This window comes from Salmo salar, chromosome 15, assembly GCF_965601325.2.
Source record: "Salmo salar chromosome 15, fSalSal1, whole genome shotgun sequence".
Lineage (NCBI taxonomy): Eukaryota > Metazoa > Chordata > Actinopteri > Salmoniformes > Salmonidae > Salmo > Salmo salar.
Window position 1 is genome coordinate 37,913,146 of NC_138305.1, and position 26,270 is coordinate 37,939,415.

At 40.6% G+C, this 26,270-nt stretch overlaps 3 protein-coding genes across 5 annotated transcripts in view; 2 read left to right on the top strand and 1 right to left on the bottom strand.

Moving 5' to 3' along the window:
* The window catches only part of LOC106571335 (uncharacterized), a 32,659-nt gene extending 20,516 nt beyond the window's left edge, over nucleotides 1-12,143 (top strand). The window contains exon 10 of one of the 2 annotated variants that reach the window (XM_014144281.3): nucleotides 10,908-11,118. In XM_014144281.3, coding sequence (XP_013999756.3) covers nucleotides 10,908-10,913 — 6 coding nt within the window. In that variant the 3' untranslated portion in view covers nucleotides 10,914-11,118. Of the gene's footprint in view, nucleotides 1-10,907 lie in introns of both variants that reach the window. The other variant, XM_014144280.3, reaches the window with a different exon arrangement.
* Nucleotides 12,144-12,728: 585 nt separating this feature from the next.
* LOC106571333 (gap junction alpha-10 protein-like) lies at nucleotides 12,729-14,983 on the top strand. The gene has a single exon (XM_014144279.3). The coding sequence runs from the start codon at nucleotides 13,580-13,582 to the stop codon at nucleotides 14,981-14,983; it is 1,404 nt and encodes a 467-aa protein (XP_013999754.2). The 5' UTR covers nucleotides 12,729-13,579.
* Nucleotides 14,984-16,352: 1,369 nt separating this feature from the next.
* Nucleotides 16,353-26,270, bottom strand: part of LOC106571332 (transcription regulator protein BACH2) — a 107,047-nt gene continuing 97,129 nt past the window's right edge. For both annotated transcript variants that reach the window (XM_014144275.3, XM_014144277.3), the window contains exons 4-5: nucleotides 24,538-24,744; nucleotides 16,353-22,547 (exon numbers count right to left, since the gene is read on the bottom strand). In XM_014144275.3, coding sequence (XP_013999750.2) covers nucleotides 22,062-22,547; nucleotides 24,538-24,744 — 693 coding nt within the window. In that variant the 3' untranslated portion in view covers nucleotides 16,353-22,061. The remainder of the gene's footprint in view (nucleotides 22,548-24,537; nucleotides 24,745-26,270) is intronic.

A 26,270-nucleotide genomic window follows, 5' to 3' on the forward strand; every position in this document is an offset into this window, starting at 1 on the left:
ATGTGGGCGTACTCAGTATTGAATGATCTCACTCCCATACGTTTTAATTTAAAGTTAGCAAAAATAGATATGATCTTGCTACCGTGGAAATGTAAATACCTGTCTATTTGTGGAAAAATCACCCTGATTAACTCTTTAGTCATATCCCAGTTTACCTACTTGCTTATGGCCTTGCCTACACCTAGTAAGAAAAAAGAAAGTTGCTATCTGAGCAAAAAATATTCAATTTTATTTGGAAAGGCAAGCCAGACAAAATTTAAACAAGCCTAGTTATACACTGCTCAAAAAAATAAAGGGAACACTTAAACAACACAATGTAACGCCAAGTCAATCACACTTTTGTGAAATCAAACTGTCCACTTAGGAAGCAACACTGATTGACAACACATTTCACATGCTGTTGTGCAAATGGAATGGACAACAGGTGGAAATTATAGGCAATTAGCAAGACACCCCCAATAAAGGAGTGGTTCTGCAGGTGGGGACCACAGACCACTTCTCAGTTCCTATGCTTCCTGGCTGATGTTTTGGTCACTTTTGAATGCTGGCGGTGCTTTCACTCTAGTGGTAGCATGAGACGGAGTCTACAACCCACACAAGTGGCTCAGGTAGTGCAGCTCATCCAGGATGGCACATCAATGCGAGCTGTGGCAAGAAGGTTTGCTGTGTCTGTCAGTATAGTGTCCAGAGCATGGAGGCGCTACCAGGAGACAGGCCAGTACATCAGGAGACGTGGAGGAGGCCGTAGGAGGGCAACAACCCAGCAGCAGGACCGCTACCTCCGCCTTTGTGCAAGGAGGAGCAGGAGGAGCACTGCCAGAGCCCTGCAAAATGACCTCCAGCAGGCCACAAATGTGCATGTGTCTGCTCAAACGGTCAGAAACAGACTCCATGAGGGTGGTATGAGGGCCCGACGTCCACAGGTGGGGGTTGTGCTTACAGCCCAACACCGTGTAGGACGTTTGGCATTTGCCAGAGAACACCAAGATTGGCAAATTCGCCACTGGCGCCCTGTGCTCTTCACGGATGAAAGCAGGTTCACACTGAGCACGTGACAGACATGACAGAGTCTGGAGACGCCGTGGAGAACGTTCTGCTACCTGCAACATCCTCCAGCATGACCAGTTTGGCGGTGGGTCAGTCATGGTGTGGGGTGGCATTTCTTTGGGGGGCCGCACAGCCCTCCATGTGCTCGCCAGAGGTAGCCTGACTGCCATTAGGTACCGAGATGAGATCCTCAGACCCCTTGTGAGACCATATGCTGGTGCGGTTGGCCCTGGGTTCCTCCTAATGCAAGACAATGCTAGACCTCATGTGGCTGGAGTGTGTCAGCAGTTCCTGCAAGAGGAAGGCATTGATGCTATGGACTGGCCCACCCGTTCCCCAGACCTGAATCCAATTGAGCACATCTGGGACATCATGTCTCGCTCCATCCACCAACGCCACGTTGCACCACAGACTGTCCAGGAGTTGGCGGATGCTTTAGTCCAGGTCTGGGAGGAGATCCCTCAGGAGACCATCCGCCACCTCATCAGGAGCATGCCCAGGCATTGAATGGAGGTCATACAGGCACGTGGAGGCCACACACACTACTGAGCCTCATTTTGACTTGTTTTAAGGACATTACATCAAAGTTGGATCAGCCTGTAGTGTGGTTTTCCACTTTAATTTTGAGTGTGACTCCAAATCCAGACCTCCATGGGTTGATAAATTGGATTTCCATTGATTATTTTTGTGTGATTTTGTTGTCAGCACATTCAACTATGTAAAGAAAAAAATATTTAATAAGATTATTTATTTCATTCAGATCTAGGATGTGTTGTTTAAGTGTTCCCTTTATTTTTTTGAGCAGTATATAATGAATATGGATTCTGAGGACAGATGATTTAAATATTAAAGCATTAGACCTTTCACTAAAGGCTTCAAAAGTTATACTTAAATCCAAACTGGTTCTCTAGCAGATTAGTAAGAATGTCTCACCCCATGTTCAAAAATGGCCTTTTTCCCTTTATTCAGATTACAACCTCTCACTTCGGTTACTTGAAAAAGAAATCTCCAAAATATTGCTATTTTCATGTCTGTTTAATTACTGCAAAAATGGAAGAGGCAAGTGGACGGGGAGGGAACGTAAGGAACTTGTCTGTCGGCCCTACATTAATCTTGCATTTAGACATTCCGCCAGCGGAACACCTCGCCAAATATCCAATGGAAGAACGTGGCGCGAAATACAAATACCTCAAAAATGCAATAATTTCAATTTTTCAACCATATGACTATTTTACACCTTTTGAAAGATAAGACTCTCGTTAATCCAACCACATTGTCCGATTTCAAAAAGGCTTTACAGCGAAAGCAAAACATTAGATTATGTTAGGAAAGTACACAGCCAAAAATAATCACACAGCCATTTTCAAAGCAAGCATATATGTCACAAAAACCCAAAACACAGCTAAATGCAGCACTAACCTTTGATGATCTTCATCAGATGACACTCCTAGGACATTATGTTATACAATACATGCATGTTTTGTTCAATCAAGTTCATATTTATATCAAAAAACAGCTTTTTACATTAGCATGTGATGTTCAGAACTAGCATTCCCACCCAAAACTTCCGATGAATTTACTAAATTACTCATCATAAACGTTGACAAAATACATAATTATTTTAAGAATTATAGATACAGAACTCCTTTATGCAATCGCTATGTCAGATTTTAAAATAGCTTTTCGGCGAAAGCACATTTTGCAATATTCTGAGTACATAGCTCAGTCATCACAGGCTAGCTATTCAGACACCCGCCAACTTCGGGGCTCACTAAACTCAGAATTACTATTAGAAAAATTGTATTACCTTTGCTGTTCTTCGTCAGAATGCACTCCCAGGACTGCTACTTCCACAACAAATGTTGTTTTTGTTCCAAATAATCCCTAGTTATGTCCAAATACTCCCGTTTTGTTCATGCGTTCAGGTCACTATCCAAAGGGTAACGCGCGAGCGTATTTCCAGACCAAAAAATTTAAAATGTTCCATTACCGTACTTAGAAGCATGTCAAACGCTGTTTAAAATTATTTATAATATTTTCGAACCGGACAATGCTGTATTCATTCAAAGAGGGAAAGAAAAAATGGCGTGATCTTGTGAACGCGCATCTCCAATCTCTTTGTCACCAGGCAGTCCACTGACAAACTGTGCTCCTGTTATCTGCCCAGAGACAGGAGACGCCTCAACCCGGTTTCTGAAGGCTTTAGAGAGCCAATGGAAGCCTTACAAAGTGTCACGTAACAGCTCAGATACTGTAGTTTTGATAGAGAAGCAACAGAAGGACTACAAATTTGCAGACAGGCCACTTCCTGTTTGGAATCTTCTCAGGTTTTTGCCTGCCATATGAGTTCTGTTATACTCAGACACCATTCAAACAGTTTTAGAAACTTTAGAGTGTTTTCTATCCAAATCTACTAATAATATGCATATTCTCGTTTCTGGGCAAGAGTAGTAACCAGTTTAAATCGGGTACGTTTTTTTCTGGCCGTGAAAATACTGCCCCCTAGCACAGACAGGATAAAGACCACAATTGGTTAAAGAAAATTGTGATGAATAAAAAAGTATACCAGTTTCATGAAAGGACCAAGAAGTTGACAGCTGTGCCATATAGATTGTAAAGTAGTTGGGAAGAGATTTTCGATGTACCGATTCGATGAACTATTACACAAAACGACACTGGATTCAGAACTTTGTTTTTCTATTTAAATTATTATACAAAATTCTTGCAACCAATATAATGTTATATGGGGGATACAACCATCCCAACTCCACAGATTTTGCTGCAAAGAGACACTCCATTAAATCATTTTGTTTTGGTACTGTCCATATGTAGCTTCAAATCAAATTGTATTGGTCACATACACATGGTTAGCAGATGTTAATGCGAGTGTAGCGAAATGCTTGTGCTTCTAGTTCCGACAGTGCAGTGTCTAACAAGTAATCTAACAATTTCCCAACAACTACCTAATACACACATCTAAAGGGGTGAATGAGAATATGTACATACAAATATATGGATGAGTGATGGTTGAGCGGCATAGGCAAGGTGTAATAGATGGTATAAAATACAGTTGAAATCCGAAGTTTACATACACTTAGGTTGGAGTCATTAAAACTTATTTTTCAACCACTCCACAAATTTCTTGTTCACAAACTATAGTTTTGGCAAGTCGGTTAGGACATCTACTTTGTGCATGACACAAGTAATCTTTCCAACAGGTGTACCTGTGGGGTACCTGTGGATGTATTTCAAGGCCTACCTTCAAACTCAGTGCCTCTTTGCTTGACATCATGGAAAAATCTAAAGAAATCAGCCAAGACCTCAGAAAAATAATTGTAGACCTCCACAAGTCTGGTTCATAATTGGGAGCAATTTCCAAACGCCTGAAGGTACCATGTTCATCTCTACAAACAATAGTACGCAAGTATAAACACCATGGGACCATGCAGCCGTCATACCGCTCAGGAAGGAGACGCGTTCTGTCTCCTAGAGATGAACGTACTTTGGTGCGAAAAAAGCAAATCAATCCCAGAACAACAGCAAAGGACCCTGTGAAAATGCTGGAGGAAACGGGTGCAAAAGTATATATATCCACAGTAAAACGAGTCCTACAGTGCCTTGCGAAAGTATTCGGCCCCCTTGAACTTTTCAACCTTTTGTCACATTTCAGGCTTCAAACATAAAGATATAAAACTGTAATTTTTTGTGAAGAATCAACAACAAGTGGGACACAATTATGAAGTGGAATGAAATTTATTGGATATTTCAAACTTTTTTAACAAATAAAAAACAGAAAAATTGGCCGTGCAAAATTATTCAGCCCCTTTACTTTCAGTGCAGCAAACTCTCTCCAGAAGTTCAGTGAGGATCTCTGAATGATCCAATGTTGACCTAAATGACTAATGATGATAAATAGAATCCATAAAAAGTGTCATTTAAAGTTTGCCACTAGCCACCTGGGAGACACACCAAACATGTGGAAGAAGGTGCTCTGGTCGAACTTTTTGGCAACAATGCAAAACGTTATGTTTGGCGTAAAAGCAACACAGCTCATCACCCTGAACACACCATCCCCACTGTCAAACATGGTGGTGGCAGCATCATGGTTTGGGCCTGCTTTTCTTCAGCAGGGGCAGGGAAGATGGTTAAAATTGATGAGAAGATGGATGGAGCCAAATACAGGACCATTCTGGAAGAAAACCTGATGGAGTCTGCAAAAGACCTGAGACTGGGATGGAGATTTGTCTTCCAACAAGACAATGGTCCAAAACATAAAGCAAAATCTACAATGGAATGGTTGACAAATAAACATATCCAGGTGTTAGAATGTCAAAGTCCAGACCTGAATCCAATCGAGAATCTGTGGAAAAAACTGAAAACTGCTGTTCACAAACGCTCTCCATCCAACCTCACTGAGCTCGAGCTGTTTTGCAAGGAGGAATGGGCGAAAATTTCAGTCTCTCGATGTGCAAAACTGATAGAGACATACCCCAAGTGACTTACAGCTGTAATCGCAGCAAAAGGTGGCGCTACAAAGTATTAACTTAAGGGGGCTGAATAATTTTGCACGGCCAATTTTTCAGTTATTTATTTGTTAAAAAAGTTTGAAATATCCAATAAATTTCGTTCTACTTCATGATTGTGTCCCACTTGTTGTTGATTCTTCACAAAAAATTAGTTTTATATCTTTATGTTTGAAGCCTGAAATGTGGCAAAAGGTCGAAAAGTTCAAGGGGGCCGAATACTTTCGCAAGGCACTGTATATCGACATAACCTGAAAGGCCGCTCAGCAAGGAAGATGCCACTGTTCCAAAACCGCCATAAAAAAGCCAGACTACGGTTTGCAAATGCACATGGGGACAAAGATCGTACTTTTGGGAGAAATGTCTTATGAAACAAAAATAGAACTGTTTGGCCCTAATGACCATCGTTATGTTTGGAGGAAAAAGGGGGAGGCTTGCAAGCCAAAGAACACCATCCCAACCGTGAAGCACGGGGGTGGCAGCATCATGTTGTGGGGGCGCTTTGCTGCAGGAGGGTCTGGTGCACTTCACAAAATAGATGGCATCATGAGGAGGAAAATTATGTGGATATATTGAAGCAACATCTCAAGACATCAGTCAGGAAGTTAAAGCTTGGTTGCAAATGGGCCTTCCAAATGGACAATGACCCCAAGCATACTTCCAAAGTTGTGGCAAAATTGCTTAAGGACAGCATGGTCAAGGTATTGGAGTGGCCATCACAAAGCCCTGACCTCAATCCTATAGAACGTTTGTGGGCAGAACTGAAAAAGGTGTGTGCGAGCAAGGAGGCCTTCAAACCTGACAGTTACACCAGCTCTGTCAGGAGGAGTGGGCCAAAATTCACCCAACTTATTGTGGAAAGCTTGTGGAAGGCTACTTGAAACTTTTGACTCTAGTTAAACAATTTAAAGGCAATGCTACCAAATACTAATTGAGTATATGTAAACTTCTGACCCACTGGGAATGTGATGAAAGAAATAAAAGCTGAAATCATTCTCTACTATTATTCTGACATTTCACATTCTTAAAATAAAGTGGTGATCCTAACTGACCTAAAACAGGGAATATTACTTGGATTAAATGTCAGGAATTGTGAAAAACGGAGGTTTTAAATGTATTTGGCTAAGGTGTATGTAAAATTCAGACTTCAACTTTACATATGATATGAGTAATGGAAGATATGTAAACATTATTTAATTGGCGTTGTTTAATTAAAGTGCCTAGTGATCTATTTATTGTAGTGTCCAGTGATTGGGTCTCAATGTAGACAGCAGCCTTTCTGACTTAGTGATTGCTGTTTAGTAGTCTGATGGCCTTGAGATAGAAGCTGTTTTTTAGTCTCTAAGGTCCCAGCTTTGATGCACCTGTACTGACCTCGCCGTCTGATGTTGTTGGCCTTCCTGTGACATCGGGTGCTGTAGGTGTCATGGAGGGCAGGTAGTTTGCCCCCGGTGATGCGTTGTGCAGACCACACCACCTTCTGGAGAGCCTTGCGGTTGAGGGCGGTGTAGTTGCGGTGCCAGGCTGTAATACAGCCTGACAGGATACTCTCGATTGTGCATCTGTAAAAGTTTGTCATGGTTTTGGGTGACAAGCCAAATTTCTTCATCCCCCTGAGGTTGAAAAGGCGCTGTTGCGCCTTCTTCACCACATTGTCGGTGTGGGTGGACCATTTCAGTTTGTCTGTGATGTGTATGCCAAGGAATTTAAAACTTTCCACCTTCTCCACTGCTGTCCCTTCAATGTGGATAGGGGGTGCTCCCTCTTCTGTTTCCTGAAGTCCTCGATCATTTCCTTTTTGTTTTGACGTCGAGTGAGGTTGTTTTCCTGACACCACACTCCCCTCCTCCCTGTTGGCTGTCTCGTCGTTGTTGGTAATCATGCCCACTACTGTTGGGTCGTCTGCAAACTTGAAGATTGAGTTTGAGGCGTGCAGTCCTTGTTAGCTGGCCGTGATGGTGGCACTGTATTATCCTCAAAGCGGGCAAAGGTGTTTAGTTTGTCTGGAAGCGTGATGTCGTTGTCCGTGACGTGGCTGTTTTTCTTTTTGTAGTCTGTGATTTCCTGTAGACCCTGCCACATTTGTCTCATGTCTGAGCCATTGAATTGCGACTCCACTTTGTCCCTGTACTGGCATTTCACTTGTTTGATTGCCTTGCGGAGGGAATAACTACACTGTTAATATTCAGCCATATTCCCAGACCTCTTTCCATGGTTAAATGAGGTGGTTTGCGCTTTCAGTTTTGCACGAATGCCGCCATCAATCCACGTTTCTGGTTAGGATAGGTTTTAATAGTCAGTGGGTACAACATCTCAAATGCACTTCTTTATAAACTCACTCACTGAGTCAGTGGATAGATCGATGTTGTTATCTGAGGCTGACCGGAACATATCCCAGTCCGCGTGATCAAAACAATCTTGAAGCGTGGATTCCGATTGGTCAGACCAGCGTTGAATGGTTCTCGTCACTGGTACATCCTGTTTGAGTTTCTACCTTATAGGAGTAAGATAGCGTCGTGGTCGGATTTGCCGAAGGGGGGGGCGGGGGAGGGCTTTGTATGCATTGCGGATGTTAGAGTAGCAGTGATCGAGTGTATGACACCCGCGCGTAATGCAATCAATATGCTTATAGAATTTAGGTATCCTTGTTCTCAAATTTGCTTTGTTAAAATCCAGAGCTACTATAAATGCAGCCTCAGGATATATGGTTTCCAGTTTACATAGAGTCCAGTGAAGTTCCAGGAAGGGCCGTCTTGGTGTCTATTTGAGGGGGAATGTACACAGCTGTGACGATAACTGATGAGAATTCTCTTTGGGAGGTAATATGGCTGGCATTTGATTGTAAGGAATTCTAGGTCGGGTGAGTAGAAGGACTTGAGTTCCTGTATGTTTTTATGATTACACCATGAGTCATTAATCATGAAGCATACACTCCTGCCCTTCCTCTTCCCAGAGAGGAGTTTATCTCTGTTGGCGCGATGCATGGAGAAGCCCAGTGGCTGAACCGATTCTGACAACATATCCTGAGAGAGCCATGTTTCTGTGAAACAGAGAATGTTACAATCTCTGTCTTTCTGGAAGGCAACCCTTGCTCGAATTTCATCTACCTTGTTGTCAAGAGACTGGAGATTGGCAGGTAGTATACTCAGGAGCGGTGGGCGATGTGCACGTCTACGGAGCCTGACCAGGAGGCTGCCCCTTCTGCGTCGCCGTTGTTTTGGGTCGGCTTCTGGGATTAGATCCATTATCCTGGGTGGTGGTCCAAACACAGGATCCGCTTCGAGAAAGTCGTATTCCTTGTCGTAATGTTGGTAAGTTGACGTCGCTCTTATATCCAATAGTTCTTCCCGGCTGTATGTAATAAGACTTAAGATTTCCAGGAGTAACAATGTAAGAAATAATGCATAACAAAATACAGCATAGTTTCCTGAGGACTCGGAAGCAATCATCTCTGTCGGCGCCATCTTGTTTTTGGTTGCAGGTTCAGGAACCGCTGAAGAATTGCAACTTTTACCTGGAGCTAACTCTGCAAATAGCACTGCTGGGTGTTTTTAAAAAGTCATGGTCAATTAATTTAATAATACTTTTAGCAAAAATGTTTCTTTAATTTACAGTATGTAGAATCTATGAGAATAGAAAGGCTCAACTTTTGTGAAACAGCACAGTTAAAAAAAATATATGGAAACTAGAAATCAAAACTGGATGGTGTTCATAGATCGATGGAAGGGGTTGAGTGGAGCTGAAGGATGGGACTAAAAACAAACAAAAGATAACTATTGTAAAATATACTGTGTCTGTGAAATGTATGTATAAACTGGAAGTAGAAGCCTAAGTGTTGCCCATTTAGTTTACTCCAGTTAAGGGTGGGGTGGTAGCGTTAGGGGAAAATAATAAAAACATCTATTAAACAAATATGTAATAATAATAATGTTTACCAAAAACATATGGGGGATTGGAAATTATGCACACTATTACATTGATGGAAGCCACAATCTATCTGTAATTGTAAAGCTGATCTACCCCCTAATTTGTATATATATTTTTTTATTGTAATAATAGCTAGCTAGTGTTTAACATTACTTGCTAACACTAATATCTAACTACCACAGATTAAAGGGGTTATCAAAAATGTTGCTAATACACTAGCAAATAGTAAATTAGTTTTAATATGCAAGCTAGCTAATTGAACATCTACCTAGCTAGAGACAACTCGCTAACTAGCGTGTTAATCCAAAGACGCTAGCTAAACAAATTCCAGGGAAATTCTGCCATGTTGATGTTAGCTAGCTAGCAGCTACAGTTTGCCTGCTATAGCGAAGCGAACTATCCAGCAAGCGTGACCTACTTAGCTAGCTAACTATATTATGCCAAATATTATCTTGTGCTAAATCGTCTAGCAGAAAGTTTTACCTAATGCTAACTAGCCACCATTTCCTAGCTAGCTAGGACAGACGTGCTAGCAAGATAGCTAGCTACTTTGCTAGCTGAGCAGCTTGCTAAATCATCCAGCAGAACTTCTGTATCCAAAAGTGAAACAAATTACATAGAGAATTTATCCTCTCTCTGTCGTCATTTTTATCTTGTGAACAGTTTTATTTCGCGCAATCTTTTCCGTCTGGCCTTTGCACACGTCTCATATCCACATCTATCCTGATTCTTCACGACGCACTGTAACGTCAGTGTCAACACATTCTGGGCATGTTCCAGGTTGTCTTTATTTCAACTGTGTTTCACAGATGGGCAGAGCTCACAAAATTGGCCAGTTCTCCGAAACCAGCGAACCAATAATATGGCTTGAGATGTTCAGACAAGGCCTTCATTCCTGGAATAAATAAGTGTACCAATGCATCATCATGGTTTCAAATGTGGGGCAAGACACATCATGGGAGTTGACCATTGGTGTGAAAACCAATCATTTCTGTTCCTGGGACAGAGCAACAATGTATCACACCAAAAAGTGAGAAAATAACTATTGTTTAACTGTGCAACCATTTGAAAATAAGGTTGCATGATGATGCATAAGGGTTCAATATTATCTGCGTTTGTAAGTGCATTTATAAATGGTTAATACCTCGAGGTAAATAGTGTCTCACTACTTGGCAAACACTGACAGGCTATGGCACCATTTTGACCAATTTGTTATAACCCATTTATTAATGGGTTATAATGCATTTACAAATATTTAATAACCGTTAATGTAATTACAAAACCTTTTATATGAACCCTTTTGAATTGTAACCCAGTTATGTATATTCATAGAGCATTTTTTGTCTTTACAGTGTTTGAAGTTTATTTTTTAAAGTATATTTTGAAAGTCTCTGCATGTTTATTTGATAGAGATAGAGGAGAGTGCTGAAGTAGCAGTGGGCCGGATTCGAACACATGCTACAGCAGTACATGTGCACCGGAGGCCGTGGCCATTATGCCACTGGAGTTTCTTTTTGATAATGCCATTTTATGTTTTTGATATAAGATACTAGTAGTTAATGCTGAGCATTGATGTCAGTTCTGTTTATTTTTAATCTTTAGATTGCAAAGCGATTTTCCCAACTGATGAAGCTTTTTAAGAAGAAGGAGAAGATGTCAAACTGACTTCTGAATGTTTTTGTTTTTTTTAATTCGATGAAGATTTCACGTACTAGGCTCCTTATACTCTCAGACGTTTCAAGGTCAAGACTTGAATGTCCCATTTGATGAATGAGTGGAAGCAGATCTGAATGTGATGCCTGTAATTAATGGACTTCGAACATATGAACACAGTCAACTAGAACTCCAACTGAAATGTTTTTGTGCTGTGGTCAGTAAGGATCTGAATATCCATGATGTAAAATCCACACAGGCTTCAATATACAATGTATTATCGCCTCACAGCCAAAATGAATACAACTTGTATAAACTGTTTTGATACGTCTGTTGATTTAGCAGATTTCAATGCACTGGATTTATTTTTCTTCCTTTTTTGTGTTTAATCTAATCTACCATATTGATCCTGGGCAATATCCCATCTCAACTTCACAACTCTTAATATGTCCTAGCAAGGTTATACCATATGAGGAGTTAAACACTTCTGCAATCATACATTTAATCAAGTAATTAACCAATTTTAGCTGTAAATAACAGAATGGTGAATGACCTCTAATGCTTTTATGGAGCATTGCAGCCTGTGCTGCTTGTACAAAATGTGTACTAAAGTTACGTATATGCTTTTCTACTTCAACATAATCTGGGAGGGTTTGGAAATAAAGATTGGAACTACAATTAAAGTGACCTTTACTCTGTCACATGGCAGAAAGTGCATTTTACTGTATTATATATTGCATTGACTTCAAGATGGTCAGTTAAATGAAAAAAGAAGCCACAGATGTTCCATTTTATGTATGATTCAAGGTCTTACGTTTATAGAAATGAAGGATTTTACCAAGTACACATTTCTTGACTGCTTAGATTTTTGGTTGGTTGATTTTGGTTTTGAATGGTTGTGAATAAGTGACAACATGGTTAAGAAATATACGTTGTGTAGCCTATATTGTACATATTTTGGTTTTGAAAATAAAGTTTATTTATTTAACATGGTTTTGATGAATAAAAATGTTCTATTTCACAAATTCAATAACTTCACTTTAACTTACCTCCCAAACGAATACAGCATATTTTAGGCACATTCTCAACTGCTGCTTAGGTTTTATAGAAAAGAGCAGTATATCTTCCGGCTAAAACGAAAAGCTGAATGGTCATAGTTCAACACACCTATTCTCACAGTTCTAGCTGTCATGGGAGAGTTCATTAATAATGAATCCTTCTGGGGGGCAATGTTTCAAAGTAGTACATGCTCTAATATACATATCCAGAAACTATTATGGGAATTGAAGTCACTGCCTAAGGGTTTACTTGCCTTAGCTCACCACTGCTATAACCTCGAACTTCATTCCACTTTATTTCAGAGTGATTGTAAGGACACATTCTCTTTCATGATAAGTCAGGGTAATGGAATGGGATCATGAGGTTAGAATCCCATTTGGGTGTATTATTAATGGTGGCTATTGCAACCACACAGTACCATGCAAAGTAAAATGAAGTGTTTCATACATTCCCTAAGGATTTATTTTCCTGTGTCTAATAACTGAACATTATTAAATGGTTAACTCATTTTCAGGAATCTAAATGGCCTCCTAAATATCAATGGCAACAATGTGAATTTGTTCAAATTGTGTCATCTGTTAAGGATGGAACTCATGACATTAACAGAACTTTGTCAGCAGGCTTGGCGAGACTAATCCAATACCTGAAATAGTTAACTTGGGAAATGACTCATTGATCATTCTGTCTGGCCCAATTGATTGGTCCCTTTGACTTGGTCAGTTGAACACAATTAGTTGTACTACACATGCAGATTTATATCATATCCAAACATAATCACAACCTATAATACAACTATTTGAAAAGTTTAAATAGCATGCATTTGACATGTATTGATGTCCAGAGCTTCGCCATGAGATGGTTGGCAGTATTGGTAACATGTCCTACTGTGTCTGTGTGGTGTCCTGCTGTCAACAATTGTGTGGTAAAACTAGCCCCAGGCCATTGTCCAGTCGCTTGGTGGATCGATCCTCGGATTTTATGAGTCCTGCTTGCAACAGATTGGAGAGACACTCACTGTAGCTATGCTCAGAGATGGGTTGACTATCTCTTCAATCGGTGGAAACAAAAGTTTAATGCTACCAAATAATCAGTTCTTTCTGAAGCAAGTGGAACTCACAACCTAGTTGAAATGTAAGTTAATTCTAACTATTAAATCCTTTGAGATGTTTTATTTTATTTTGCCTTATTGGATCAATCAATTTAGTAAAAGGCAATTGTTCTGCAATCATGAAAAATATACACAGTAAACCTTTATGAAATAATTGCTTAAACTGTAAGATATTTATGTTATACTATGGCCCAGTGGAAGTTTATGTTAAATCGTTATTTGTATTTTTTATTTTACAGCATAAAGATATGTGAAACAGAAGATGGGGGATTGGAACTTGTTGGGGAGTATCTTAGAAGAGGTACATATTCATTCAACCATTGTGGGAAAAATCTGGCTAACCATCCTTTTTATATTCCGGATGCTCGTACTTGGTGTGGCAGCAGAGGATGTTTGGGACGATGAGCAGAGTGAGTTTGTGTGCAACACGGACCAGCCTGGGTGTAAGAATGTGTGCTACGACGATGCATTCCCCATTTCTCTTATCCGATACTGGGTGTTACAAATCATTTTCGTGTCCTCTCCCTCTCTGGTGTACATGGGACATGCACTGTACCGTTTGAGGGCCCTTGAAAAAGAGAGACACAAAAAAAAAGCTTTCCTGAAAGCAGAGCTAGAGGGCGCTGAGCCCGTTCATGAAGACAGGCAGAGGATGATAGAGAGGGAGCTGAGGAAGCTGGAGGAACAGAAGAGAGTAAGGAAAGCTCCACTCAGGGGCTCCTTGCTTCGCACATATGTTTTCCATATCTTGACGAGGTCGGTGGTGGAGGTTGGCTTCATAATCGGACAATATGTACTCTATGGCATTGGGCTGGATCCTTTGTACAAATGTGAGAGATTGCCTTGCCCAAACAGTGTGGATTGCTTTGTGTCCAGACCAACTGAGAAGAACATTTTCATGATCTTCATGCTCGTCATCGCTGGGGTTTCTTTGTTCTTGAATCTCCTCGAGATATTCCACCTGGGAGTGAAGAAAGTCAAACAAAGTCTGTATGGAAATAAAGGTGCAGATGATGACAGCATAGTATACAGGTCCAAGAAAAACTCCATGGTCCAGCAGGTGTGTGTCCTTACAAACTCATCTCCCCAAAAGATGATGCAGTTCACTCAGAGAGCCTGCACAATGGATGCTGTCCCCTTGTACATGCCTTCAGTAGCTCCTCACAATGATGGTGGTGGCACCAACGGTTCAGAGCAGTACCCTAGACAGCTGGGGGCCGTGGAGCACCACTACACCCTAGACCAGAGGGACCACTCATGCAGCAGTGATGACTCCAACGGGCCTAAAGGCTCAGGCCAAACTAGGTACGACGGAGCACAGCCACCGCCTTCACTCATGGCCAGCCATATGGAGATACCAGCAGCCCTGCAGAACCACCTGCGCAAACAGAGCCGGGTCAGTGCTCTGCAGGACTACAGTGACATAAGTGATTCATCTGACAGTGACCACTATCCCACGGCGAGGAAGGCTAGTTTCATGTCCCGGGGACTCTCTCAGACCAACCTGGCCAGTCCTCCTGATAGCCCGAACTCCGGGAGTGGGGCGGACACAGAGGCCAAGCGTATCGCCCAAGGAGAGAGCCCACCTATGACCCCGCCTCCAGCCAGTGGACGAAGAATGTCAATGGTAACTACAGCCATTAGGCAACATGCTTTTCAAAATTGAGGATGTATTGTATGATTCTCATCATGTATTTCTAAACATTCAGATGAAATAACTGCATGTTTTCACTCTTTCAGAGCATGATTCTGGAACTGACTTCAATCATGAAAAAGTGAGAACTGGCTGAGGGACCAGAAGGATCTGGGTGGGGAACCCGATCGCAAAGCGACACTTCCTTCTAATTGCCTAATTGTATTCATAATAACATATGTATAGAGCTCGCAAGTTTGTAATCCTAAAAACTGGAAAATGTGTTACCACTGTTTCGTTCAGCCATTCCTATGGGGGAAATGAATAGGGAAAGAATGGGGCTTTAGGATGAACACCGAAAATAAGGTCTTCGTAGCTCTTCTACGATTTTGTTCTATGAGATAATATCAGTCAGTTAACATGACCTTTATGAATTATGAACCCTTTATGTGCTTGTTTTGATTACATAAATGCTTCGAAATTCACAAAAAGTGACAGCTGTTGAAGATGATCTCATAGAACAAAACGTTTAAGACCTACTAAGCTTGTGTTTAATACAGACCTTATTTTCGGGCATTTATCCATAATGCCTCAATAAAATACATTTTCCAAAAGGCTTTGGCCAACGAGCCATGTCGGAGTTAGTTCCTACAAGAAGACGCCATTACTATTTCTCTCTATTGTGGACGAGAAGTAAATGCTTTAGTACAATTATGTTGGCATGGGTATGTCTAATTTCTATTTTTTTTATTTGTCACATGCTATCTTTGCGGTATCACATTTAATATAATTTTTGTGGAATTTATGAGTGAAAGCTACTTTTAATTACATTTTGCACATTAAAATGACATTTGGCTTAAAGTGAGCATGTTCATATGGTGAGACATTGGCCTTCTAAGGAAATTCTTACATTTTTAAAAGACTCCTGGCTCGTGATGGCTAATACACTTAAAACACTGTGGGATATGATAACCTACGCTATACAAAATCTTTTATCTCAAAATGTAAGAATTATTTTTGAAAGCACTTTGATATTGTTTACTGTACAGAATGATGATAAAGTTGGAGATAGAAGGGCTCTTCAAATTCAACAAAATGGGAATTTATTGATGAACCATGTTATCGATGTTTTTTCTATTAAATACATTATTTTCAACACTTGTCATCGTTCTTGATATCGTTGCTGAGTTTTTCACGCTCAACAGTTTCCCGTGTGTATCAAGAATGATCCACCACCCCAAGGACATCCAGCCAACTCAATATTAGGAAGGTGTTCTTAATGTTTTGTACACTCAGTGTACGATTGTATAAAATTGTATGACATACTGTTTTACAGTTTTATATGATTAAGGAAACAAAATGTCTTTGCATTTGCAGATATAAAAAAAATGACCAAATAATGTACATGATATGTTTCTTTATTTCATAAACAGAAATGGTGTCTAGACAAAAATGTCATTTATATAACATTAGCAATTGAAATTAATGAAAATGGGGTTTGCACAATACCGTGTTTAAAATGGTTAAGTCATTTTAATTCATTAGGGTCGTGTAGCATTTCAAAATGGAAAAGGTAAGAACTCTTAATAGAGATTAAGCAAATAACAGCTATTTCAAATTGACAATATTAACAAAAAACTGTTCTAGAAAAACGAGAGAAAAATTACTTTGTGACTACAAGCTTAAGAGCTTTTACATTAAAAATGATGAACCAAAATCTACGAATACAATAATCCATATAATCTGTGTAAAAAGCATGTAGAAAAAACACCTGATGAAGTTTGCTGATACAGTCATTGACCAGTAATGAGAGGTATGAAGGATTTCACAGGTAGATAAGTGTGAGAAGGTCTGCACTGGGTGTGACTCAGGGATGGGGGGGGTGTAGGCCCCTGCATACACTCACTTCACTTGAATGTGAACTATGGCCTCTGCAAGTTCTAAGGCAAAAATTGGAGGTGCACTTGTATCCATGTAACTCTGAAACATCCCCAGATGAATGAACAGACAAGTTGAGAAAACACATTGTTTTTTGTTTACAGAAAACTAACCTTCAGTCCAATTTTAACCTAGCAATTTCTATTTACATTGCAAATGTAATAAACACATCATGACATGTGATACCGTTTTGTAAACATATCAAACTTTTCTTTTACTCCTAAAATGATCTCAGCCTGTGTATTCAATCAGGATATCAGTATATTGTATTATAAAGTTGAGCAATTTGTGAAAAAGGCAAGTTTTGTTCATCTTTTCAAAAGAACAACCTTTGGAGTTGGAGAGACAGTGTTTTTTCTTTCAGAGAAGCAGCACACAAAAACAACTAAAACAAACAAAACAGTGAAACAAAACGAGAAATGAATACAGCACAAAAGCCTTTCAAAAAGATAATGCATTCAATGCACCTAGCTTTACAACAAATATCCACCAACTAATTACCATAGCCAGTTAACAAATCAAATAACATGACTGTTTTCAGTTTTGGCTTGTAAAAAACTGCAGAGGTAAGGAACTTGAGAGAAATCCCCAAAAATATTATATTTACTACCAAAACAAAATTCAAATATATATTTATGTTTACTCCAATGTATTGAGTACTCTCTCTGCAGCTCTTAATGAGTTTGATCTTTATTGTGCAAAGCTTATTATTACGCATTTGTAGAAATTAGCTTCAGGAGTATAAGACCAGAGGTTAGAAGTGAGCTAAACTTTCAGACACTCAAACAAAGCCAGAAACCAGCTAAAGTACAAAAGTCTGCTACAGATTCAGAAATGGAGAAATAAAATGCTTGGCACCCTGAGACGATATACAAGACCAATGACTAGTCCTGGTTTAGGTCAACCAGACAAATCTTTGTGTGAATGAGATGATGACACACAACAAGCTTATTTGACCCGTAATGCTTGGGGTAACTGTAAAGATGACCCGACCATGTACTACTTTAAACCATTGGTCACCATAGTAACACCCCATACAGCATAGCAAGCATGGAGTAGCTCTCTCAGGACTAGAGGGCTAAGAGGTCTGGACTGGCAATTGACCGGCGTAAGGAGCTACATTAAAAACCCCTCATTACCTTGTGTCACCTCCCACTGGGCAAAAACTGGTTGCATCAATGTTCTTTCCACGTCATTTCAACAAAACAATTCAATGTGATGACAGTGAATCAACGTGGAAAACTGATTGGATTTGCAAAAAGTCATCAACATAAGAGAAGTTTGTAAACTTTTTTGTTGATTTCACATTGCATTTACATTAGTCGACAACTCAACCAAATGTATATCAAAACTAGACGTTGAAATAATGTCTGTGCCCAGTGGGCTTCTATCTGCATCCACCAACCTTTACTGTATATCAATCTTTGGGCTCTAGGTAGAGAATAAACAATGATGAATTATTGTACGTACAGTACAAACCAGAAATAGGCTATGCACTCATTGCTATCCAAAGAATAACATCGATATTAATCATAATAGCAGTATAAGGCCATCTAAAAACAGATATTGAAAGATATCCGTTGGTATAGCTTTGATGGGCCGAGGACAATAGAAACTTTATGAATTTCAACCCATTTTCCTCCACATTGTCAAAGTGTAGCCTAATGTGAGTGTGCTTTTCTGGTGGACTATTATGCTTTCCACTTTTACGTCAAAAACTAGAAAGAAAAGGTACATTTATTGGGTAGGGTAGGAATTGCATATGATTTGAAGTGGAAGAAGAACCTCACAAACAACAATTACAACTGCTCTACACTCCTTCCTTAAATAAGGAAAGGGGGATACCTAGTCAGTTGTACAACTGAATGCCTTCAACTGAAATGTGTCTTCCGCATTTAACCCAACCCCTCTGAATCAGAGAGGTGCGGGGGGCTGCCTTAATCGACATCCACGTCATCGGTGCCCGGGGAACAGACGTCATTGGACATGCATCGTGTGTGTATTAATATTTGGGTGCATGTTTTAGTTGTCTGTGTATGACTGTATACGAATCTAACTAAAATCTTAGGGAAACTTATCTAAATGGTCAAATAATCAGACTAGCACACTGCGAAACACAGACATACTCTACAAAGCTGCACTCTAATATCACAACAGCTTTCGATATCAGTCAAGACTAGAGTATTACACAGCTGTGTCCAAGAGGGTGCAACAGGGTAACGCCAAGAAGAATTTGCAGACAGTCATCAAAGTGTATATTTAAGCAATAAGGCACGGGGGTGGTATATGGCCGATATAGCATGGCTAAGGGCTGTGCTTACACACGACGCAACGCCGAGTGCCTGGACACAGCTCTTAGCCGTGGTATATTGGCCATATGCCACAAACCTCCAAGCTGCCTTATTGCTATTATAAACTGGTTACCAACGTAATTAGAGCAGTTAAAGTACATGTTTGTCATACCCGTGGTATACGGTCTGATATACCACGGCTGTCAGCCAATCAGCATTCAGGGCTCAAACCACTCAGTTTATAATATCGCTCTTTCCGACACTGTATAGCTTTTCATCCTGAAGGAAGTTAAAGCTATGAGTAAAGCTTTTTATTCCAATTGAATTCACTCACTGTAAAGACAGGTTCTGTCTCTATTTCTCATTTTTTGTATTTTCAAGTGCATCCCTGTTAAACAGATACGAGTATTATTTCTGTATATTTATGTTATAAATGTAATTATATACTGGGTGGTTGAGCCCTAAATGCTGATTGGCTGACAGCCATGGTATATCAGACCGTATACCATGGCTATGACAAAACATTTCATTTTACTGCTCTAATTACGTTGGTAACCAGTTTATAATAGCAATAAGGCACCTCGGGGGTTTGTGGTATATGGCCAATATACCACGGCTAAGGGCTGTATCCAGGCACTCCTCGTTGCCTAAGAACAGCCCTTAGAACAGCCCTTAGCTGTGGAATATTGGCCATATATCACAAAGCCCCGAGGTGCCTTATTGCTTAAATATTGTTTGTTCATCAAAAGATGGACTAAATAATTTAGCTGAGGACTATTGTTAGAAGCAACCATAAGCTAGACAAAATAACTAGGTAAAATATACAGGCAGCATGCATTCACATCACAGAATATTATGTTTTCAACAAATGTACAATCAGGGCAAACATGTTACTATATCATGCTTTCACATGTACTCAAGTCCCAAATAAATGATTAAATTCTTAAAGAAATACAAATATAAGATGTGAACTCTCTACATATTATGTTGGCTTCCTTTTTGATAATAAATCTGATTGCTTTAGGTTTTTGAATGTAATGTCTTCATAGATATATTTATATCAAATAGATGTTTTAATTTAAGTGCCAATTCAAGTGCTTTAGTATCAGTGTTTTCAGGGTTTTGAACCTGACGTAGACCCTCTATGAAGTGCTATAGGATCTAGTTACAATGGAGTGTCTGGTGCTGGAAGGAAAGTGCCTGATCTTGAGCCCAGATTCATTGGAGAAAGTATCCTTAGTCAAATATAAATATTTTGTGTATGTTTTTTTTGTTACAGACAGAATATCTGTCCCTCAGCTTGAAAAGGTGCCTACTGTCAAACTTCTCGACAACATTGAAACATAACACTGAAGATATTCAAAGGGTGTCTGGGAGAGGGTTCACCATCATACATAAAGCATCTTTAAATACTGATAAAAAGAAAGAAAGTTTCCTCAAAAACACAACAAGCCTAAAGTATTTTTCACATTTAAAGAGGTGTCAAAGTTTGAATGGATGTTGCTCAAGCCAAAGATGAATGACATACTTTACACTGTCCTCGCCAGCAACATCCGTGTGTGTGTGTGTGTGTGTGTGTGTGTGTGTGTGTGTGTGTGTGTGTGTGTGTGTGTGTGTGTGTGTGTGTGTGTGTGTGTGTGTGTGTGTGTGTGTGTGTGTGTGTGTGTGTGTGTGTGTGTGTGTGTGTGTGTGTGTGTGTGTGTCACACACACACACACACACACACACACACACACACACACACACACACACACACAATGTGTGTGTCAAGCTGATTTCCTGAGTTTAAGAACACCCACCCTTATGGGGAATTTTCCCTTAATCAGGAAAAAGCTAAGCAAATATTTTCCCTTAGCAAAAAGGTACTTGATATAACCCCAGTGAAAAAGAAATGTCTAAGCCACTACCTGTACAATATTACTGTGACAGTCACCATGCGCCATACATTATACGTTATTACGTTCTGCCCAAGCAAGCACTTGAAAGTTACTATTACAACATCCAAATACAATGATTTTGCTGATGTGTGGGAACATAGCTATTTGGGAACCACCTGCCAAATCATTTGTTTTTCTCTTTCGTTTCAGTGCTGAGGAAGGCAAAGGAGGAATGTTAAGGTACTGTCTGTACACATCGTTTTGTTGTACAGAAGACATTTTTGCATATGAACATTTACAGTCTGCTTCAGAAACCTCTCATGTACAGAAGCTGTATTCTTATTTTCATGAATCATGTTGAACATTCAGAAGATATTTTCCTGAGTTTGAATTGCTGTGACAAGGGCCACAAGAGAGAGTGAGAGAATTAGAAAGCTAGCGAGATAGAGAAATAGAGAGGAAGTGTTAGATGTAGAAATAGTGATAGGAAAATAGACAGAGTAGTTGAGAGTGAGCGAGAGAGAAAGGGAGAGCGAGAGAAATAGAGAGACAAAGAAAGAGAGAGACAGAGAGAAACTGTAGGTAGATCGAGAGACAAAGAGAGCTGCTGTTAGGTCCATTGAGGTTTGTATTGAAGATGTGATCTTTGCCCATCCCTGTGAGTAGACTGTATAGATAGAGAACAGTGTGTCCACTGTAGAGGTTGCTTCCTGACGGGGCATGGTGGAGCACCATTGTGAGTGGAGTTTTGTGTGGGAAGTCCCTACTCTGTCATGGTTACAGAGAGGAGAATACCTGGAGAACAGTATTGCTGTTAAGACAACTGTAGTGTCAACCTATAAAAAGACAACAAAAAGACATAAATAAAAACAAACAAAAAAACATGTTGTTTAAAGAACACTGGTAGAGGCTGAACATCTCACCAACCCAGAGGAAGGGGTTTGTCAGAAGAAAATACAAACTAGAAATTAAATAATAAAAAACATATATTAAAACCACAGTTTACTAAGTACAGTCCCTTCTCGGCTGTTCATCAGTTGTACATTTATCAGTCATTTCCTGGCAGAAGTCTACCGTCACCGTCTGATTGGACTGTTCATTGAACGAGAGCCCCGACTCCATGTATAAACTTGGCTCCTGGCCCTCCGCCTCATTGCTACCTGGCCCCCCATCAGCCCCGTTTCCCATGGCCCAATCAGGCTCGCTCTCTGAGGGCCCGGAGGACTTGAGGAAGCTGGGCTCCGGGGTGGCTGAGCTGGAGTGGGTGATGAGGTCAATGCTGTTGGAGGCAGCGTTGCTGGCAGTGGTGGTGGTGTTGGTGGTGCCGGGCTTCAGGACAGGGCAGTGGTGGTTCAGGGACTGGACCTGCTCCGGACTCAGCTGTCTGTCCCTGCAGACCTCCTGGGACAGACAGGAGAAGTTCTCCCACAGCTCGCCCATACACTCCTTCAGCTGGTTCCTCTCTGTCAGCAGCTTGTCCTTCTCGTTCACCTGATGGACACAAAAGTTAATATTAATGATGAGGACTAATGTCATGAGCTGTGGTCTGACAACGAGCAAAGAGACACATACATACTGCTAAGCCCTTTGAGACTGCAGCTAATGTTCTGTAAATGATCCACACATCCTCTAGCAGCAGTATGAACTATCCAGTAGATACATAACGAATGGTATTCATTTCTTCATAGCAACATAAAAGTATTCACATGGCCTAAATTATTTGCTCCCTAAGCATATATTAAATCATTTGTTTCAATCGTGAGCATACTTTTGATGAAGTTTGGGATGAGCAAGCACTTTCAGGGTGCTGTGTGCACTGAGGTAAAAAGGAACTAGGTGGTGGAAAGAGGTTTGATGATGATGTCCTCATATATAAGATGCTGCTGGGGGATATCAAGGTGAAGGCTGTCAGTCCTCTGTGGAGAATATAGCACCAGTGTGTGTGTGTGTGCGCGCGTGTGTGTGTGTGTGTTAATGTGTGGACGGTTGACACACATACACATCAGAGGCCGCAGCACCACCACCCTCACGGAAAAAGCATGGCGGCTGCCGGTGAGAGACCGCCATGCCATGGAAACGCGGGAGCAAGGAGGTACAGATAGGAGAGATACAGCCAGGACTCTACTGGGGATGCTCGACTCTATAATGAAGTCTCCTGCCGGCCCCTGCACCAGCCTCCACACACCTGACTGTACTTTGACAGCGTGCCAGCTAGAGGGCAGTTAGCTGGCGTGAAAGTGCTGACACAATGGTGTTGATATAATTAATGTCACTCTATCCCAAGGTAATGTTTGTTGCGCTGTCAAAAATGTTATCATTAGTTAAGTCCAGGGAAAGAACTGTTATATATAGACACTACATTGTTCTACTACTCTACAGTCTTTTGCAGGGGTGTCAAACATACCGCCCGCGGGAGTCCAATCCAGCCCGCGGGTGGTTTGAGTAATAAAAAATATAAATATATATACAGTACTAGTCAAAAGTTTGGACACACCTACTTTTCAAAAAAATATATAATAATTAACAGGTGTGCCTTGTTAAAAAATAATTTGTGGAATTTCTATCAGTTGTGATGTGACAAGGTAGGGGTGGTATACAGAATATATCCCTATTTGGTAAAATACCAAGTCCATATTATGGCGAGAATAGCTCAAATAAGCGAAGAGAAACGACAGTCCATCATTACTTTAAGACCTGAAAATGTCAGCCAATACGCAACAATTCAAGAACTTTTCAAGTTTCTTCAAGTGCAGTCGCAAAAACAATCAACCGCTATGATGAAACTGTCTCTCATGAGGACCGCCACAGGAAAGGAAGAGCCAGAGTTACCTCTGCTGCAGAGGATAAGTTCATTAGAGTTAACTGCACCTCAGATTTCAGCCCAAATAAATGCTTCACAGACTTCAAGTAACAGACACATCTCAACATTAACTGTTCGGAGGAGACTGCGTGAATCAGGCCTTCATTGTCGAATTTCTGCAAGGAAACCACTACTAAAGGACACCAATTAGAAGAAGAGACTTGCTTGGGCCAAGAAACACGAGCAATGGACATTAGGGAGCAAAGAAAAATCCCCAAACTATTGACAGAGGACAATGTTTTTGCACATTTTTACCGCAAGGAAATATAACACATTCTCAATGTACCATCAGGACATCGTTGAAGACCGAATGCGGACCCCGGGACAAAATTAGTTTGACACCCCTGGTCTATAGAAAGCAGTGTGATTCTTTATCTATGTGTTTACAATACTATTGCCTGCCTGTGAACTGAACCAATCACAGGGGGAAAAAATGTATGATCGAAAAGTTGATCAAAAAGAAGAAAGCAATGTGTAAAAATGAGAATAGCTTATGTGTGGAGAAGGAGGAGGTTGTCTGACAGTGTGTGCATGTATATATGTGTATGTGGAATGCCAGTAGGTCTACTGTATATCTCTGAGAGAGGATGACATGTCATGCAGATCTATAGACACACTCACCAGTTTTCTGATCTCGCACTCCAGGTTCATGATGCAGTCAAGCTTCCTCTTGCGACAGCGCTGCGCTGCGATGCGGTTCTTACTCCGCCGCCTGATGTCATGGATGAACTCCAGCTGCTCTGAGGTCAGTTTGTGCATTTTTACCATCATTTGGAAGTCGTTCCGTGGAAGATTTGTGATTTGATTAACAGGGAAAGGAAGTTTTACCTGCCAATAAAGAAATTGAGATTTACTTTTCACATTTGACCTTATACAGCGTTGACTTACATTTTTTAATTGAGTGAATGAACAGAGGAGTTTGGTGACTAGACATGGAATGCCACATTTCACCAGGAGATGGCACAAGAGCACCACTGTCAGGACTAGAGATAGAGAATGTGCCTCCATAACACGTGTGTAGTAAGCCTTCAACACTCTCTCTTTCTCAACCTCAAATATTGAACATGAAACCTATTCTCAGGCAGAGGGGGACAAGGTGATCTAAGAAACTAGTGTCTCTCCATCTGTCCCTGCTAGCTTGGAAAGGTGCCAGCGTGACAGATCAAGGAGGGACAAGCAGGGACTTGTCAACACCATCCATATTGGTGTCAGGTGATATCTAGAGGGCATGATATGTAACATCTATACTATCTACCTGCAATAATCCACAGGGACTGCAGAACAAAAGAAACATGCAAAGCCATGCTTTCTTTGACACCTACAGTCACATAGAGTGCAACTCTATTTTTTCTGCAATAAGTGAGAATTTGTTTCCCCCCCTCTTGAAGGCAAGAGAAAGTACATTTCCTGAAATTCGACACATTTTGCCATGACTTATGCCATGTTAATGATATCTGAGTGAAAGTGACTAACAAAATCAATGGGGTCCCCCTGGAGGTCAGGTCTCCTGGGCACGTCTCCTGCGTGCCTGGCTGGTATTCGGCCATGATTACTACAAGTTTAGATAGCTGGCTAAACTAATTTACCAATCTAAAAATTGTTAGCTGACATGGCTAATTGAGTGATTGATATATCAAGAGAAAAACTGTTGATGCACAACAAAATTTTGAAATTGCACCTTGTGTATTCTACCATTCAAAACTCTCAATACAAGGTTGAGACCTCAACTGAGCCCCTCCCCCACCTAGTATTTGCTAATCCGGCCCTGAGTGCAACACTAATCTGGAGAAATAAATAATTTGCAATAAATCCTGATAATTGCAAAATCACAATACAATTTCCCCCCATATTAGTTGCATGGATTCGCTGACAATATCCTGGAGGATGTGATCATTTTTCTCCCACAGAGCATCAATAGCCAGATTTTTCTGTTCTCTCAGGTACTGGCAAACCTTTTGATACAGATATAGGATCTTAATTTGAGCCAGTTTGCTACAGCAAGAACATAATCCTGCAGCAACAGGAAATGCAAATTGTTATGTGGTTTATAATTAATGGACATGCAGGAAAATTCTCAGCAAAAAAGGAGTGATCAAATTAAGATTCTACAGATCCACCCCAGCGAGATCTCACAGCACCAGAGAATTGTAGCAGAGTAGCTTGGGGGAGAAGAGAGATGGCAGAGAGGAAGATAGGAGAGGAGGAATAACAAAGAGCCAGAGTAAAACAGCCAGAGAGCTTGGCAAGATGAGAGGAGCTGCCATTCTCCTCCGCTCTGCTCTCTCTCCTCTTGGCTGGAATAAAGTCAAATGGGAAGGAAAAGGGGTGTCAGTTGCTCTAGCTCAAGAGCAACA